Source organism: Microtus oregoni, unplaced genomic scaffold (assembly GCF_018167655.1).
Source record: "Microtus oregoni isolate MIOR12 unplaced genomic scaffold, Mior012 000012F_ref0000307, whole genome shotgun sequence".
NCBI lineage: Eukaryota > Metazoa > Chordata > Mammalia > Rodentia > Cricetidae > Microtus > Microtus oregoni.
In genome coordinates, this window is record NW_024543071.1 from 49994250 (window position 1) to 50012650 (window position 18401).

At 43.3% G+C, this 18401-nt stretch overlaps 1 protein-coding gene and 1 pseudogene across 2 annotated transcripts in view; both read right to left on the reverse strand.

Annotated features, from left to right (window-relative positions):
- Positions 1-3521: 3521 nt before the first annotated feature.
- Positions 3522-4222, reverse strand: LOC121454770 (annotated as a pseudogene).
- An 8754-nt stretch (positions 4223-12976) lies between these two features.
- Atl3 (atlastin GTPase 3) overlaps positions 12977-18401 on the reverse strand; it is a 45438-nt gene continuing 40013 nt past the window's right edge. For both annotated transcript variants that reach the window (XM_041660783.1, XM_041660784.1), the window contains exon 13: positions 12977-17728. In XM_041660783.1, the coding sequence (XP_041516717.1) occupies positions 17642-17728 (87 nt within the window). In that variant the 3' untranslated portion in view covers positions 12977-17641. The remainder of the gene's footprint in view (positions 17729-18401) is intronic.

Here is an 18401-nt window from a genome sequence, read left to right on the forward strand (position 1 = left end):
TGGGCAACAGTGAGACCTTGTCTCCAAAATAATAATAATAATAATAGTAATAATAATAATAATAAGGCTGGAGATATGGCTCAGTGGTTAAGAGCACTGACTGCTCTTCCAGAGGACCCGGGTTCAATTCCCAGCATCCACATGGCAGCTCACAACTGTCTGAAGATCCAGTTGCAGGGGATCTGACACCTTCACACCAATGCACATAAAATAAAGTTAAATAAAGCATAAAAATATTTAAAAATAATAATAATAATAATAAATAACTGGACCTAGTGGTTCATGCCTTTGGTTCCTGCACTCAGGGAGCAGAGGTAGGCCTGTCTCTGTGTGCAGGAGACTAGCCTGCTCTACATAGTGAGTTCTAAGGGGAACATAGAGAAACCTTGCCTCAAATATTGAAAATACAACAACAATAACAACAACAACATCAGTAATATGGAGCTGAAGAGATAGCTCAGGGGTTAAAGGCACTTGCTGCTCTTGCAGAGGTCCTGGGTTTGGTTCCCAGCACCCACATAGTGGCTCACAACCACAGATAACTCCAGTTCCAGGGCATTTGATACCTTCTTCTGATATCATTGCGCACCAGGCACACACGTGATACACATGTATACAAAACACATACTCATTGTTGTGGGGTATTCACCAGAGACAACTGCTCAGACATGGGTTTAAGCCAATAAAAAGTCTTTATTAGCTGGGCAGTGATCACGTTGGGTGTTCAGGATCCCAGTGTAGCACTAAGCCTTTCTCAGGGTGAGCTTTTAAATACAAAAACCATGTCCTGAGTTGGCATACCTCAGTTAACAAGAACAGCTAGCCAGAAACGGAACTACAGAAGCCAAAAAGCAAGGTTAGTGCATTTAGAGACTTTCCCAGAACTATGGGCTCCGATGAACTGGGCCTTTGTTGTAGTTTTGGTAGGTGGTGCTGTCTACCTGCTCAGTTTTGCAGTCTGAACAGCACTTCTCTCAGTTATGCTAAGGTCTTGGAACCTACTAAGTCTTGGATAAATAAATAAATCTTAAAACAAATCTTAATAATAAGATTATTATTAACAATAATAATAAACAAAATAAATTTTGTTTATTATTAACAATAATAATAAACAAAAATAAATCTTAAAACAGTTTTTAAAATTAAAATTAAAAAAGTACACCCTCTGACATTTTGATAGAGGAACTTGAAATGTGTAAGCTTTTTGGTTTCCTTTTCAGTGTTCAGAGATACTTTATTAGTTTCTGTAATCAAAGCTATGTGAATAAAACCATAGTGTTTAATATAGTGCATCACCCTAGCACAGATGAAAAAGCAAAATAAACATTTTGGACCAATATTGTAGGAGGAGGGGCCGCTTGTTCATCCTGGCCGCCTGGCTAGCTTAGCCCCGAAATAATCACACAGAAACTGTATTAACTAAATCACTGCTTAGCCCATTAGCTATAACTTCTTATTGGCTAACTCTTGGGTGACTGTCCAGGTAGCAAGATGTCTCTGTCAATTCTAGAGTTTTGGAAGTTGCTTACAATGTACTTCCTGTTTACTTAGGTAATATTATATCTTTCTGGAGTCTTTGATGGAGTTGAAGAATTTATAGTTATAGCTATAGCTTTTCTTTTTTTTTTAAAGATTTATTTATTATGTATACAACATTTCTTCCATGTTTGCTTGCATGCCAGAAGAGGGCACCAGATCTCATTATAGATGGCTGTGAGCCACCATGTGGTTGCTGGGAATTGAACTCAAGACCTCTGGAAGAGCAGTCAGTGCTCTTAACCTTTGAGCCATCTCTCCAGCCCAGCTATAGCTTTTCTTAGTTATGATAAAAGATAAAGTAGATATAAATATTGTAACTGAAATTCTTGCTTGATACCTGTTTTGTAATATGTAATTTTACTATGTTCAAGTTAAAGCCTTCCTTTTTATTTAAACAGAAAAGGGAAGGTGATGTGGGAGTCCCCTCTGTGAGCTGTGATTAGCATTAATGAATAAAGAAACTGCCTTGGCCTAGTTGATAAGACAGAACTTAGGTAGGTGGAGAAGACGGAACTGAATGCTGGGAGGAAGAAGGGCAGAGTTGGGAGATAGATGTGCTAGAACTTTGCTGGTAGGCTGCGACCTCATGGTGACACACAGATTAATAGAAATGGGTTAAATTAAGATGTAAGAGTTAGCCAATACGAAGTTAGAGCTAATTGGCCAAGCAGTGATTTAATTAATACAGTTTCTGTGTGATTATTTTGGGGCTAAGCAGCTGAGCAGCTGGGATGAACAAGAGGTCCCTGCTGCTACACAATATGACTGTTAACTTCTTATAATGCTCTTTTCTGTTTCTTTTCTTTTCTTTTCTTTTTTGATTTTCGAGACAGGGTTTCTCTGTAGCTTTTGGTTCCTGTCCTGGAACTAGCTCTTCTAGACCAGGCTGGCCTCGAACTCACAGAGATCCGCCTGCCTCTGCCTCCTGAGTGCTGGGATTAAAGGCATGCGCCACCACCACCCGGCTCTTTTCTGTTTCTTAAAAGCAGAAGATGAGGCCCGGATAGTGATAGTGCCTTTAAATCCAGCACTCAGGAGGTAGAGGTATGAACTCTCTGTGAGTTCAAGGCCAGTCAGGGTCACGTAGTGAGACCTTGTCTCAAAAACAAAATAAACAGTAACAAAGCAGGAAGTGAAATTCCCATATGACAGCTTCCCTCACTGTATCAGAAAGAAGCCATCACCCAGACGCCCTGGATTCCATTCCCAACACCACCCCAAAAGATAGTAATAACTCGCCTTTTCAGTCTTCCTACTGAATTTAAGCATTTCTTTGTCTACAGTATAGGAATAACTGAGTCTTCCCTAGATGTTTCTTGAGGTCCTTGTCTCCTCTCCTTCCTCCTCTTCTTCACACTTCCTATTTCTTTCTGGGAGTGATACTTCAGGCCTCATGGACACTCCACAAATCCATAAATCTTCATTTCTCCATACAAACTCCTATGATTCACAAAACTCCACAAATCCATAAACCTTCATTTCTCCATGCAAACTCCTATGATACACAAAACTTGAGTCCGAGAAATCTATATGCCTTTTCTCCTGTTCATTTATTTCATGCCCGTTTATTTCTGAAAGCCAGCCAGGACCAGAGAGTAGAGTTGTTTCATTGCTTCTCCCTACAGATCAATGTGAAACTTAAAGCCAGCCAAAGGCAAGGGTTTGGTAGCATACAGCTGCAACCTGAGGCAGAAGATCACTAGAACCTGAAAGTTCCAGCCCAGCCTGGTCAACATAGAGTACAAATGGGAGTGGCAGGGGCAACAGAAATCGTAGGTCTAGCAGAAAAGACATTTAACTCTAAGTCATGTGTTCCCAGATGTCTGCATATATATTCCCAATGGCACATAGTATTTTACGAGTGAATGGATGGCCAAGCAGAGCCCCTTGCTCTGTGATGGGCCTGGACTCCACAGAAGTAAAATGTACTCTTCTTTTTTAAGCGGGTTCAACCTTTTATTGGACATGTTAACAAAAGAGATTTAATCAAAAAGACCAAAGCCCATGTCGTCATCAGACTCCTCAGATTCTTCCTTCTCTGCTTCCCCTTCCTTCTCCTCGGCTGGGGCAGCAGCAATAGAGAGGGCAGGACCTGCTGGTGAGGCTCCAGCTGCTGGAGCAGGCCCACCAGCCCCTATGTTGCAGATGAGGCTCCAGTGTTGATATTGGTCAGGGACTTTGTAAACAAGCCAGACCAGAAAGGTTCAACATTGGTACCAGCTGCTTTAATGAGGACATTAATATTATCCTCCATGGCCGTCACCTCGTGGTTGTACAGGATGAGGGTGGAATAGATACAGGTGAGCTCAGAGATGGAGATTATGTTTCTGACTGTCGGTGTGGTGCTAGTCGCAGGAAGAAGTGAGGGCCTCACCAAAACTGAGCCTTTGAAGTGAGGCTCGTCAGACCAAACCCTAGCCTTGCCCTTGCTACTTTAAGAGAATGCAGTGTGTAGCTCCCTCTGAGCCTCATTCTGTTCATCTATAAAACGGTCGCTGATGCTATTAGGCAATGTATAAGAATATATTTCTTAAGGAAGAGCTCATTAACCTGCCGAGCACTGTCTGCCACGTGGTAAGTCCTCGATCAGGATGTGTGAGTCACACGAGAGGCACACGATCATTCACATCACAGGATACTCACCGGCTTCTTGATAAGGAGAGTCAGCATTAATAAACGCCATTGTTTTATGTGCTCTGTTCCTCAACCAACGCACTGCTGAGCATATTGGGCTAGTGACCGTAAGGTCATCTTAACCCAGGATGTGGCTGGTAAGAGGATGGCTCATCAGGTAAAAAATATTTGCCACCTTAGTTTCAATCTGCGTTAGATCCCAGGACTCGGACGGTGAGGGAGAAGTGAACTCCTGCAAGTTCTCACCGGCACATATGCACCATGGCATGTGAGTTCTTTTTTATGCACATGCTCACGCTAGCGCGTGCTCTCTCTCTCTCTCTCTCTCTCTCTCTCTCTCTCTCTCTCTCTCTCAGCTGTAATAAAATAAATAAAACAAATAAACCAAAGATGGAAGATACTTTGTGCAGTAGTAGTTCTGGGAGTAGAAGGCAGCATTAGGCAAGCTATAGCCCTATCACTGAGCTTTTTCCCCAACTCAGGAGCATTTTTGGAAGCCCCTGTTGGCTTCTGCTTTTCCTCACGCTCTGCTTCTACATGGGCCCAGCTGTAATCTCCAGTGCCCATCTTTCCTAATACTGTACCAGACACAAAACAAATTGAATGGCAATAGTCTAGTCAGAGAGCTTCGAATTTTTACTTTTCACCCCATTCTGTAATATTCAGCAAGACGCTGTTATTTGGTGCTGTCACTGTCACTAGATGGCCCTCAACATGTCGAAACTGGGCAACAAATACGGGAAAGGTCTATTTGGCTCACAACTCTGGAGACTGCTTGGCATCTGGTGAGGTCCTTGAGCTGCACCAAGACATGATAACAGCACTGCACAACATTACACTGCATAGATCACAGAACCAGGATGCTTTCTTGATGGAGCCTCTCCTCCCACTACATACTAATGACAAAGGGTTTGGTCCATCCGTGAGGGCTCTGCCCAGTCATCTCCCAACAGTCCCATCTTTTAAATGCCGTCGATGTCTAGCACTGGGAACTCAGTTTCCAGCACACAAACTCTGGGGAACATTTAAACCGTAGCGCCTGACAAAGTAGACAAGACTCAATATGTCCCTTGCCTGCAGTTTCCAGTCTTTTCTACAAACCCATTCTGCTTCTGGAAAAGAGGGTAGCAAAATTACTTTTAAAGAATTTGCCGTCTTTTCACTATGCCTGAGTGGAAAGAGGAAAGCTTTGAAGAGGATGCACAGACCCCATGAGGAACTGAGCAGGTGGAGAAGAGGCCACTGTAGGATGGCGCAGGGGTGAGCTAGCAGTTAAATGGTAAGCAGGGGCTGGCTGTGATGCCTATTTGCTCTACACAAGGACCAGAGAGCAGAGGCTCCTGGATAACACAAGGGAACATGTTGCTTAACAGCCAGCCAGAGCAGGCCTTCTCCCCAGGGAATGGATCCTTTAGCCAACTGAATACAGGGTTACCACATGTGTCCAGGTTGCTGTGGTAACGCTTGGTGAATATGCCAGTTCTAAGTTTGTCAGGATTTCATGAAAGACAACAGTGAAATGAAGTGTTCTTCCAAACCCCCTCCTTCTGAGACCCCCAAAGTACTGCTGTAGAGACCAGAGGATCAATCCTGGGTGAAATGCCCTGAAGCACACCTCCTGCATCGATGTGGAGCATAAACATCTCTGCCCTCAAAAGAGCATTCCAGAACCTTTCCCCTAGGCAGTGTACCAGGCTTAAGTGTCTCAATCTGCTGAGTGAGGGTAACTCGGGAGTGAAGTGGGTTCTTGCATTGGGCTGGCCGACAGTCTTTCCTTTGGCGACTCTGGTAGGAGCAGCCTGCAGATTATCATCTGTGACCTAGGTCTGACTTTCCTGAGCCTTAGCCCCTGGGCCAGCGCTGACTACAAAGGGCATGATTCCAGCCATACCATCCAAAAGCCTTCTCTGGAATGGAGATAAACATGTTTTTAATAGATAGGAGTTTTAATAAAAATTAAAGACTCTTTCCTCTGGTGACATTTAAGTGGGATGACATAAGGCTAGAGCCATTTGAGACTGCTCGCCTCCCCAAAGGCACACGGAAAAACCATCTGCCACAGCAGATAATGTGTTGCACAGTGATAAGAGCCCTGTGGAGGTTTTTCCCCAGTGCCTAGTGTGGGTTTTACACTTGGGCACCCATTGAAGCTGGACTTGTCTTAGAAGCAGCTACCAGGTAAGCTAAAGCAAGTGTCAGCATTGAAGAGAAGCCACAACTGGGCCCACACTCCTTAAATTGGTCCTAATGATAAGGGCAACAGTAATAGCCTGCAAGTATTGGATCTTTGTTTTTACTCCACCCCTTTCTGTTCCTCCCCCGCCAACCTGTGAAGAACCTCCTAGAATAACACTGACACAATCAGTAATCAGGGATGGAAGGTAGAATGAGGGCTGAGCCCACCCAGTGGACTCCAAAGTATAGAACAAATCTTTCTTGGCTAGAATCATGGAGCCGGGCGGTGGTGGCGCACGCCTTTAATCCCAGCACTCGGGAGGCAGAGGCAGGAGGATCTCTGTGAGTTCGAGACCAGCCTGGTCTACAAGAGCTAGTTCCAGGACAGGCTCCAAAACCACAGAGAAACCCTGTCTCGAAAAACCAAAAAAAAAAAAAAAAAATCATGGAGATGGCTCTGTGGTTAAAAACACTGGCTGTTCATCCAGGAGTCCTGAGTTCAATTCCCAGCACACACATAGCAGCTCACAACTGTCTATAACAGAATCCAATGCCCTCTTTTGGTGTGCACATGGGCATGAAGAAAAAGCACTCATATACATTAAATAAATAAACCTCTAAAAGAAAAATCATAGCTCAGTTGGTAGAGTGTTATCAGGGAGCCCTCCAAAGATGACCTTTCAGACACAGTATACAACCAAGTGAAAGTCTTTATTCCAGCTGGAACTACTCTCAGTTATTCAAGACCCACCAAGTATTTAGAGGAAGTGGTTTTTAAAGGCAAAAACCACATCGGTTACCACATCTAATAGCTGCAGGTGGAGGTTTTATGCAAGCAAGCAGTCTAACAGAAGCTAATTGGTTAGTGGGGGGCAGGTGCAGAAATGGACAGTCTAACAGAAGCTAAGTTAGTTGGGGCATCCTGATCTCAGATTCCTAAAATAGAGTTGTGTAATTTTTTTCAGGGCATTCTCCATCAAGGAGCCCAAATTCTAGTTAAACGTAAATTGGCCTAAGCAAGAATGCAAGATGGAGGGAGCTTTTCACTGTCTTGCTCTGTCACATTGTCACTGGTTTTATGGGCATGAGTCAAGGAGTTGACTCCTCTTGTTCTAGGAGGGCATAATTGGTCCAAAGGACCAGTAGTTTATCTGAGCTTATTCTCTGTTTGATGTAGTTAGCCATGCAGTTGAGGATGCAGAGTCCCATCATTAGCCTGATCGGGATAAGAATCAATGGTTGGCTATTGCTGACATTAAGGTGGTCAGCCATGAGGACCAGGTAAGCAGAGACTCATACTAATTATTTGCTCTATGTGTCCTTTCTTCCCTTTCTTTAAGGTTTTCCCTGACCATGGTAAGGTATTCCCTAGTTACCACTGACTAGTTGACATAGAAACAGGAAGTTTCTCCTAAGCTATGCAGAGTCTTTCTTGTTTCATAAAAAATGTCTTGCCCCCTTTAGTTCTGCAAAGGAGTCAGCTTGGCTCTCCAGCCTGGAAATAGAATTTTCCAAATGGCCTAGGCCTAAATCTACCTGGAAACTGAGGTTTCTAAAGTTTTGGTTTCTGACAACCAAGGTCGAGGTGCCAATGGCAGTTGTACCAACTAATCCCGCCTCTACTAGGTTGGGAACCAGAAAGGGGCAAGTTCAACCTTTGTTAACATTGAATCTAGACCACTATGGCCCCTCCTCTAATCCCCATTATAGGCATCTACCTGGAATATAGCACAGACAAATACACATAGAATGGGGGTGTGGTTTTGAGTAGGGCAGGCTCATTTAGTCTCCGGGTTAGAACTAGTTTGGAGATGGGAGATGGCAGGATTCCCTTCACCATTGGGTCGATGGCCTGTCAAATTCCTGCTAAGCTTGCAGGGACTTGGAATCGGAGTGATTAGGCATTTCTGCCAGGGAATGTGTTGGGGAGGATGGGAGATGATCTCCCAAACACCATTTCAAAAGGAGTAAGCCCCTCCCTGTAAGGAGCACATCAGTCCCTGAGCAGGGCAAAGGGAAGAGGTTGAGCCACTTTTTCACCAGTTTCCAGGACCAATTTGATCAAAGACTCCTTACGAGCTCTATTTGTTCTTTCTATCTGACCTGAGCTCTGTGACCTAAATGCACAATGCAATCTCCAGTTAATATTTAATACCTTTGTCAGATTTTGAGACACTTTAGCCATGAAGGCCAGGCCATTGTGAAACCCCAAAGCTAGGGGCAGCCCAAACCTAGGAATTATTTCCTGAAAAGTTTCTTAGTAACTATTGGGTCATTCTCTATTCTGGTCAGATAGGCCTTCACCCATCCTCAGGAGTTGCCTATAAACACCAGCAAATGATTATAGCACAAACAGTAGACCTGATTTCAATAAAGCACAACTCCCAATGTCCCCCAGACTCGGATCCTCTGTGGGATCTTTCTTCCATCTTTGGGGTTTAACTGAGCACAGCTGGCACACCTAAAAGTGATGCATTTAATTTGGGCTTTCCAAATTTGGAACATAATACCTAGGTCTGAGAAATTCGGTCCTTTTTGTGGCTCCTAGATGGGTGGTTTAATGGAACTCTGTAACCAGTTGCCTCATGAGACTCATGAGAAAGATGGGCCTGCCATCCAGCAACATTCACCATCCTTATTTATCTGTGTGTCCAGTTTGGTTGCACAATCTCACCTGGGGTGTCTCAGGCTGTCCAGTAAGATGAACTCTAGCAGGGCTAGCAAGAATTGGAGAGTTCTGCTGGGCAGTGGTGGCACACGCCTTTAATCCCAGCACTGGGGAGGCAGAGGCAGGCGGATCTCTGTAAGTTCGAGGCCAGCCTGGTCTACAAGAGCTAGTTCAAGGACAAGTTACAAAGCTACAGAGAAACCCTGTCTAGAAAAAACAAAAAGAAAAAAATAAAAAGAATTGGGGAGTTCTAGGGTCACTTCCCAAGTAGCCAAATCAGCTGCTCTGTCAACTCTCGCTTCTGGGGAATCCCCTTCTTAGGGCCCTTTGCAATAGCCAATGGCCATCCTCTTGGGTAACCAGATAGCTTCTAATAGGGCTAAGATTTATTCTTTATTTGACTTATTTTCCTGCTGAGTTTAGCAATCCTCTTTCCCTATATAGAGCCCCATGGACACAGGCTGTGACGAATGCATATTGGCTATCAATGTACATGGTGATAGCCTTGTCTTTCCCCAGTGGAGTGCTTGATTCAAAGATAAAAGTGCATCTCGCTGAGCTGAAGTTCTCCTGCATACAGACTGCCCAGATTGTCTCATCTTAGGTCACCACCTCTGCCCCCTGCATAACTGATCCCATCTTGGGTGAAACTACTACCATCTGTGAAGAATACGTCATCTGGTATCACCACCATCAGTCAAATTAGGCCTGATTGATTGGATCAGGTCAGTTACCTCAAGAAAGTCATGTAGAGGACCCATAGGGTTGTTGTCTGAAAGAAGTCTGGCAGGGTTGAAGATTGATGTCTTGTGGGACCAAACACAAAGTTGATCCAGAAGCAAGGCTTGGTATTGAGCCACCCAGGTTTTAGACATCCATCTCTTGGGTGCCCTCCTCAAGAGGGTCTCAACAGAGTATGGGGTTGTCAGTAACACTTCCTGCTCTAGTTACTCAGCTTCTTTTACCTGCAGGGCAGTAGCAGCTATGGCCCTTATATGGCCATCTGGCTGTGACAGACATAGACAAGTTTCTTGGAGAGATAAGCCACCAGCCTTTTCCAGGATCCCAGGGTTTGTGTGAGGACCCCCTAGGCAATGCACTTACAAGTGGAATGGCTTAGTAATGTCTTGGAGGACCAGGGCCAGAGAGCAGACTCCAGAGCCTTTTTCTAGGCCTCAGTCTCAGTTCAAAGTCTGCGTGCTCCCAGTGTTGGCATAGTAGAGGTTGGCCAAATCCCACTCTCCATAACTGGCAGTATTCAACTGCCCCCCAGAATTCCTGTACTTTGTTGTTGTTGTTGTTTTGGTGTGGGAGTGGAGGTTTGCAGGGTGGCTGAAATGTCATGGGAAAGCATCTGTTTATTTTCCTCTAGGTTGTAGCCTAGGTATATGACCTGCAGGATGCACATAGGTATATGACCTCCATGCTGCCTTTGGACTTGAGAGCATAGTCATACACTTCATCGCGGGATCCCACGATCTCTCATGGGCCATGGTACAAAGAGGTTTCTCCCAGCCATGGCCTGTAGGCTTGAGAGCACAGCCACGGGCCTAAGGGCACAGCTACATGCTACTTAGTTCTGCTTCCCAGAGTTGGAGAGGTAAGCATGACTCTCCTGGGTATCTCTGTCCATATAGGAAGTGTCACTATTAGGAGGTATGGCTTTGTGTGTAACTGTGGGGGTGGGCTTTGAGGTCTCCTGTGCTCAGGTTACGCCCAGGGACACAGATCACTTCCTATTGCCAGATGTAGAACTCAGCCAGGTGGTGGTAGTCATGCACACCGTTAATGCCAGCACTTAGGAGGCAGAGGCAGATGGACCTCTGTGAGCTTGAAGTCAGCCTGGTCTACAGTACAAATTCTAGGTCAGCCACAGCCAGGGCTGTTACAAAGAGAAACTCTGTGGGCCAGGGGTAGGAAACAAGATGTAGAACTCTCAGTTCCTTCTCCAGCACCATGTCTGCCCGCAGACCACCATGATGGTAGCGGACCTCTGTAACTGTAAGGCATCCCAACTAAATGTTTCATAAGAGTTGCCATGGATGGTGTCTCTTCTCAGCAACAAAACATGGTCAGAGAGGATTTTCCTGGGCCCTAGAACATCTCAAGCTGCACACCCTCTAGGAGTCCCCTCTAGCTGGTGTGCTCTTCACCAATCTTGGGATCCCAAGGGCCCTAAAGTGTCAGGATCCAGTCTCTGGAGATCTTGCTGGGGGACTCCATGTTATAAGGAGCCCATTAGAGATGACCACTCAGACAAAGTTTATATCAAATTGAAAGTCTTTATTTCAGCCAGCAGGGACTACACAAGTATTAAGGACCCAATGCAGTATTTAGAGCTAGGGATTTTTAAAGGCAGAAACCACATCATGGCATCTCCCTTAGCAGCTAACAGGGAGGTTTTGCACAAGCAGGCAATTTGCCAGAAGCTAAGTTAGCTAGGGCATTTTGACCTGAGATTCCTAGAATGAAGTTGGGTTATCTTCCATAGATTCTTTATCAAGTTCAAATTCTAGCTAAACAAAATGAATTCCACAAATATAAGATGGAGGAACCTCTGTACTGTCTTTTCTTCTATTACAATAGTACACTTCTAGAAAATCTGACATCCTCATTCCATTCCCAACACAAATTCCCAGCACAAGGCAGGTCAAAGCAGAATCAAGCTTATCCTCAGAAACATATTAAATTTAAGGCCAACCTGGGTAACTGTTGACCTTCATTGACCTATGCCAACCTGTCTTCAAAAGCCAGGATTTGAGTACCTTAATGGTGAGAACTACAGTCTAACACTGCAGACTACTTCAATTTCAGTGTACATGAACATAACAAAGCAGTGATCCAAGGAAGTCATTTGGGTTCAGAAAAACATGTAAATAAATAAACGCCAGTAAGCACATACTATTAACAGAGTAGCCCTTTCCTAGAACTTCTCAGGATAGACCAATTTAAAAACAACTGTCTGGCATGTGGGAAAGCACAAAAACAAAGTAGAAGGCCATATCCAGATTCAGGGTACACTGAGGACAGCACTTAGCATATCCTTTCATCAGACTGGGCTCCACAGCTATGTTCCATCCAACAGGAACAAACATGTCTTAAAAATTGATTGCAAATGTTTGTCACAGGCAGTATGAAATCATGCCTAAGAACAATCCAGGGAACAAAATGCATTTGAGGTAAAGGGTCCTCTGCCTTTTTTCCTGGCGTCTCACACCTCCTCTAGGCATTGTTCATCATGTATTATGACTATGTTGAAAGGCAATATGAGAGTTTGTCTCAAAGGGAACAGAGGGAGGGAGGGAAAACCCAGGAGATGGTGGAGCATACTTTTTAAGTTCAGCATTCAGGAGGCAGAGACAGGCAGATCTTTGTGAGTTTGAGGACAGCCTGGTCTACAGAGGGAATTCCAGGACAGCCAGGGCTACACAGAGAAATCCTGTCTTGGAAAGGGGGGTGAGTCCAGTGTAGTGGCATACTCTTATCCCAGCACTCTTAAGGTCTTACTTAAGGCAGAGGCTGGTGGATATGTAAGTTCAAAGCCAGTCCAGACTACATACTGAGCTCCAGACCAGCCACGGCTACATAGTGACCTTTCTCAGGACTGAAGAAACTTAGTACTACTTCCCCACTGCCTCCCTGGTCATCAGTGGAGAGAAAATATTTCAACACAGATCTCCCTCTATCCACCCCACTGTGAGATTCTATTTAACTACAGTTGGCTCTGGCTCCAAGCAGCCAACTAGAAGATACTGTAAACCTCAAGACTACACACTGCTGATTTTCAAGCAGCTGAAATAGCCTTTCCAGCTCACTGCTAACTAAGAATCACTGTGGAGGGAGGGCTAAGTGAGCTGACCTGCCATCGCCCCACCTCTGACCAGGTCACCAATTCCCCTTGCCAAGCCCCTTCTGTCCTACGGGTCTTCCACAAGAAAGAATAGTGACAACAAACACAGGTAACATGGCATTGTGCTCTTTAATCCATTAAATGAATGTACAACCCAGAAAAGAAACGGAAATGTGCCTTTAACACAGAACAGCATCATTGCTTCCCACTGCATTTCAGAAATCTGTATTGTTTTAAAGCCATTCAAAGGCAAGGATCTAGCAAAAGTTCTTATAACAATTCATTTTTAAAGTAAAATTCAGGATACCTTGTGTATGTTCAAGATTAAACTCTTTTAAGGCTTACATCCATAACACCTTTGATGACCTGAACTAAAGAGGTTTGGGCATCAATGTGACCTTCCCTTGGTCTGAACATTAAACTTGCACTCTGGCACATGAAATTCTTTCCCATAGGAAGCCTGTCTGTTGATAAGGGCTACCTTGTGATGCTCCTGCTGTGGGGTGCACAATGACTACTTTCATACTTACAATCCCATCCTTTGTTCATTACTGATATTAGTACCTCAGGGTTTTCTGTATATAAAAGATTTCAGGATTCGAAAGGAGACAGACTCATCTCTGTGAGCTCAAGGCCAGCCTGGTCTATACAGTAAGTTCCAGAACAACCAGGGATATATATTGAGCCCCTTTCTCAAAACAAAACAACAAAAAATTAAGGGATTCAAGTTGCAGTGCCCAACTTGGCTTCTTCAGAGTATGAGAGGGAATACTATCAACATTTGTTTAAAAAAATCCTAATCACCTGTTAGCGCATGAGGGCAGGTATATAAGAGAAGGCACTATGACAGCTTTAAAAAGTTTGGACAGTCCTCTAATTAAGGCACCCTGATCATTCTAAACATAGTAAACTCTCGATGAGCAGACCTGGCAGCAGACCTCAGGCATCTGCTCGAAATGCAAAGGGCACTTCCTGTCTGGGTACTCCCATTCCTAGATCAGTTTATTCTCCCTCATTTATCCCCCCACCCACCAGTCACTTACTGGTATTTGTAAGAGATGGATCTCAGGGTACAGACAAAACCACGGCAACAATCCCTAGATACAAAGCAGAGTCTGCTTCTTTCAATACACCCCACAGATTAATCTAAAGCATGAAAAGGTAGATGAAACCAGTGTCCAAGATAGAGCTACAGTCAGTTCCTGAGGAAAACAACTGTATCCCACTACAACCAACCACACTGGACAGGGAATATTTTGCTAGATGAGGCTTGCTTATGGCCTTGTTCCTGACAAAAAAAAAAGTATTCACGTGATGGAAAAACCAACTCATCATTACATTTCAAAAAAAGGCACCAACAAAATAGATCTTTTGATACTTCCCTGTTATTTTTTGGTGGGAAATTTTTTGGGGTTGGGGGTTTAGGCTGAAATTAACCTACCGAATTTTTATCTCATTTACATATCCTAGGTACCAGTGTGTGACCTCCTAAAGAAACTGCAAAGAAAACACAACGCTTGTGCCTATGCACTTGTCTGCCTTAAGCAAGTGAGAGAAAGCAAATTAAACACAAACATTCACAGCAACTTGACCCAGGATAAAGCAAGTATCAAACATAAACATCTGGCTGGAGCTGCACAGAAAAAGGAAAAGAGAAGAGTGGAGGGAGAGAAGAAGAAAAGAAATAAAAGAGAAGTTACAAGCATCCATGAAACAGATTTTTGGTACTCTTCAAAAGGGATGTATGACATTTATCAGCAAGCGATAAATCATGAGAGAGACTTCTCAGCAGAAGAATCAAAGGCGCGATTCTATCCATTTGATGGTAAGAGGCAGACTGAAGTGTTTGACTCGGTGGATAGAGCAAATGCCTGCCATACACACAGCCCTGGGGCCCCCAAAACAAAACCAAGGATATCTTGGCAACATTTAGTTTCTTCTAAAGTGAGTTATTTTTAATGAAAATCTCCATTATGTTCATAGGAATGTGTTCCACATATTGACAGGAGTGCAGAAATTAACACCACACACACAGAAAGCATGGTCTGACCAGGGGACACTAGTCTGATTCCTATACCATGTCCCTGACCCACAAACAAAAGGCTGGAGGTGCTAACAGAATCCTTCACCAGTTATGAATATCCTCAGGACTATTTCTAGCCATTCATTAAAGACATTTTGTATTGAAAAACTGTGATAGAAAGTCAACAATTTAAAGTTAGAAAAGAGGCCAAGGAAAACAGCTAAGAACCCTCAAAGAAAACTTTTTTTTTTTTTGGTTTTTGAGACAGGGTTTCTCTGTAGCTTTGGAGCCTGTCCTGGAACTAGCTCTTGTAGACCAGGTTGCTCAGACTCACAGAGATCCACCTCCCTCTGCCTCCCACGTGCTGGGATTAAAGTCGTGTGCCACCACCGCCCGGCTCAAAGAAAACTTCATAAACATGTTCCAGAAGCAGAGTAAGTTAATTAACGGAACATTCACCTTAAACTCATACACAGATGTAATATAGAAGTATTACAGCAAATCTTTCTCATATCATCTTTTCTCACCATTTAGAGTAGAGCTGGGCAGCCGGGTGGTGGTGGTGCACGCTTTTAATCCCTGCACTCAGGAGGCAGAGGAAGGTGGATCTCTGTGAGTTAGAGGCCAGAGCTAGTTCCAGGGACAGGCTCCAAAACTACACAGAGCAATCCTGTCTCAAAAAAAAAAAAAAATCAAAACAAACAAAAAGCGTAGAACAGAGATGGGCATGGGGACACGCCTATAAGCTCAGTACTCAGAAAAGCTGCGATAGCAGACCTTAGGTACAAGGCCAGACTAAACTACAAAGAAAGTTATAGGCTAACCTGGACTATATAACAAGACCCAATCTCAGCACTGGGAACCCATCACTCAGTACAAGCTTTCACACAGGGGACACTACCTGAAAACCCTGCACGCTGCAGGACTGAACTTCCAACCCCTTCCAAGGTCAGCCATCACTCACAAGCAGTAACAGTTTCAAAACAAGCTTGTTCCCAGATGGCACAGCGAAAGGAAAAATTACTATGAACTTCAGGACAAGATAATAGAAAAATATGTAAAATGCTTAATATTAATTTAGGATTTGTTAAATGTTTGATTAGAAAACTTAGAAGAAAATTCTGATATGGAAATTAAATACAAGACTTTTTTTTCTACCTTTTTTTCTACCTTCCATTCATATTTCATGTACATAAATTTACACTAGCTTTGGCCAAAACCATTCTATCTCCTTCCCAAAACAAACTTTCAAATTACCTTTAAAAAAAATTACAATTTCTATACCTGTAGGCATGTTTTAAGGCTTAAATCCACAGTAATTCACCACTACAAAATCAAAGGGAAAAAAACTAAAAGATAAAACTTTATCACATAATCGAGGTAAAAGTAAAAAAGGAAATTTTAGAGTCTGAGCAACTATCCTTAAGTCAGTCATTAACAGTTTAGCTTTGATATTATGAACATTAGAGAGTTCACAGAATAAAAAGCAGTTTGGGGTCAAGCACAGTGGCACACAGAGGCACAAGGATCTCTATGAGTTCAAGGCTAGCCTGGTCTGTATTAAAAACTCCAGGCCAGTCAGTGCAACACAGTCAGACACCACCTCCACCACCAAAAAAATAAAATAAAAAGTTTGACTACAGTTTTAAACTAAAGTTTGATCTAAAGTAAAAACTTTAGATCAGATTATTTGGTATTACCACTAAGCAATATGTAACTGAACATTAATTAAAAGAAGTAATATTTGGTAATGTCTTTTCTCCACTAAAAACAACTATTTTTAAAAGTAACACATACATACATAAATATGCAGTGAATCTGACCAAGACAAATTCAAACTACAATTTTACCATGAAGTATCTCACTCATACCTTTTATTATGAACCACTGGCTTTTAAAGGACTGTTTACCTCTTTTCTAGGAAGAAGCTATAGGAATAAAAGTAAAAAAGCAAGTTCAACAAAACTGCCAGCCTATATAAAAGACCTTATATTCTCCAACACAGATTATTAAATGATTTAATTTTTTCCATGTTGCATAGCAAAGATAATTCATATAAATAAGGTTTCTGAAGGATGGATGGTAGCACAGGTCTATATTCAAGCTACTCAAAAAAGCTAGAGAGGGAGGAAGAAGATGGGAAGCTCACAGCCAACCTGGAAACAAAGTAATTTAAAGACCTGAAACTACACAGTCAAGCAGGCTAGGGGACAGCTCCAGGCTAGGGCAATTGTCTAGCATGTCAGGCACTAGGTTCAATCACCAGTACTGGGAGAAATTGTTTAAGTGTAATAAGTATTATTTCAGTTGGCCTTTAGTTCTGAGCCTTTTTCAAGTTCTGTAAACATTTGAAAAATAAATTTTCAAAGGTACAAAACTAAAATCCAAAAGAGAACTCGATCCAAAACCGCATTTCCTGAGGCTGTCCTCCATTCCTCAGTCTTCACGGCTGCAGAGGCATTGTCTTAAAAGGCACTATGTGGCACATCAGAGACTTAAAAGCTGCGCCCCCACCCCCACCCCTTAAAGTGCACAAAGCAGAGAAGAGAGTAGCCTTGGGCTTGTAACAGCAAGAAAAAGAACTGCTTCCAAGACAAGTGGAACGGGAAACCACAGGAGAGGTCGGTTCATTTATTACAGTGCCCTGTCTCAGCTCTTCCAGGATGCTCTCAGTTCGGCCATTCCTCTGGAACTGGACCCATGGTGGCATTAGCAGAAATCCAGCGGCTGACTGGGCTCTTGTTGGGTCTTGCTATTGAGCTTTTTTATCTGTAGGTGGCCTCCCAACGATGGCATCCCTCACTGCAGCCTGAGTAGAATTGCCAATATGAGAAGAAGCCTGCAAAAGTCCATTTAGTTAATCTATTAGTTAATAAACTACAACACAGCATAAAAAACTAAGTCCTAGGTGATAACTTCTAACAGCTTTCCTCACAGCGGTGAATGAGACCGCAGTGGTGAGAGGAAACATGGCCACAGCTGATCCTAAGAGCCAGTGGAGCATCTGCTCCTCTGCTGAGGCGGAGGCTTCCCCAGCTTAATACTGTTGACCTAACTGGTCTGTTTATGCCAAAGAAAGAAACAAACCGTACTAAAAACACACAAAATGACTGGCTGCAGTGGTGCACACCTGCAACACAATCTCAGCACTCACAAGGTTGAAAGTGTATGTTTTAGGCAATTCTGCATAACACAGGGAGCCCGAGGCCAGCCTAGACTATGGAAAGACCCTGTCTCAAAAATAATGTATGGAAACTGGAGCTCGGCCAGGTGTAGCATATAGGATATGCATATACCCTTAGCAGTTGTAGCACTTAAGATCTCTTTAGAGGTGCAGAATCAGTTCATTCTCTTCTACGTTATGAAGTCTGAAACCAGCCTAGGCAACATAAAACTATCTCAAACAAACAAAAAACCAAAACCCTAAATGGACTAGCAAGATGGCTCATCAGGTAAATACTTGCTGCTCAACCTTAACTACCTGAGTTAATTCCCAGAACCCATATAAAGGT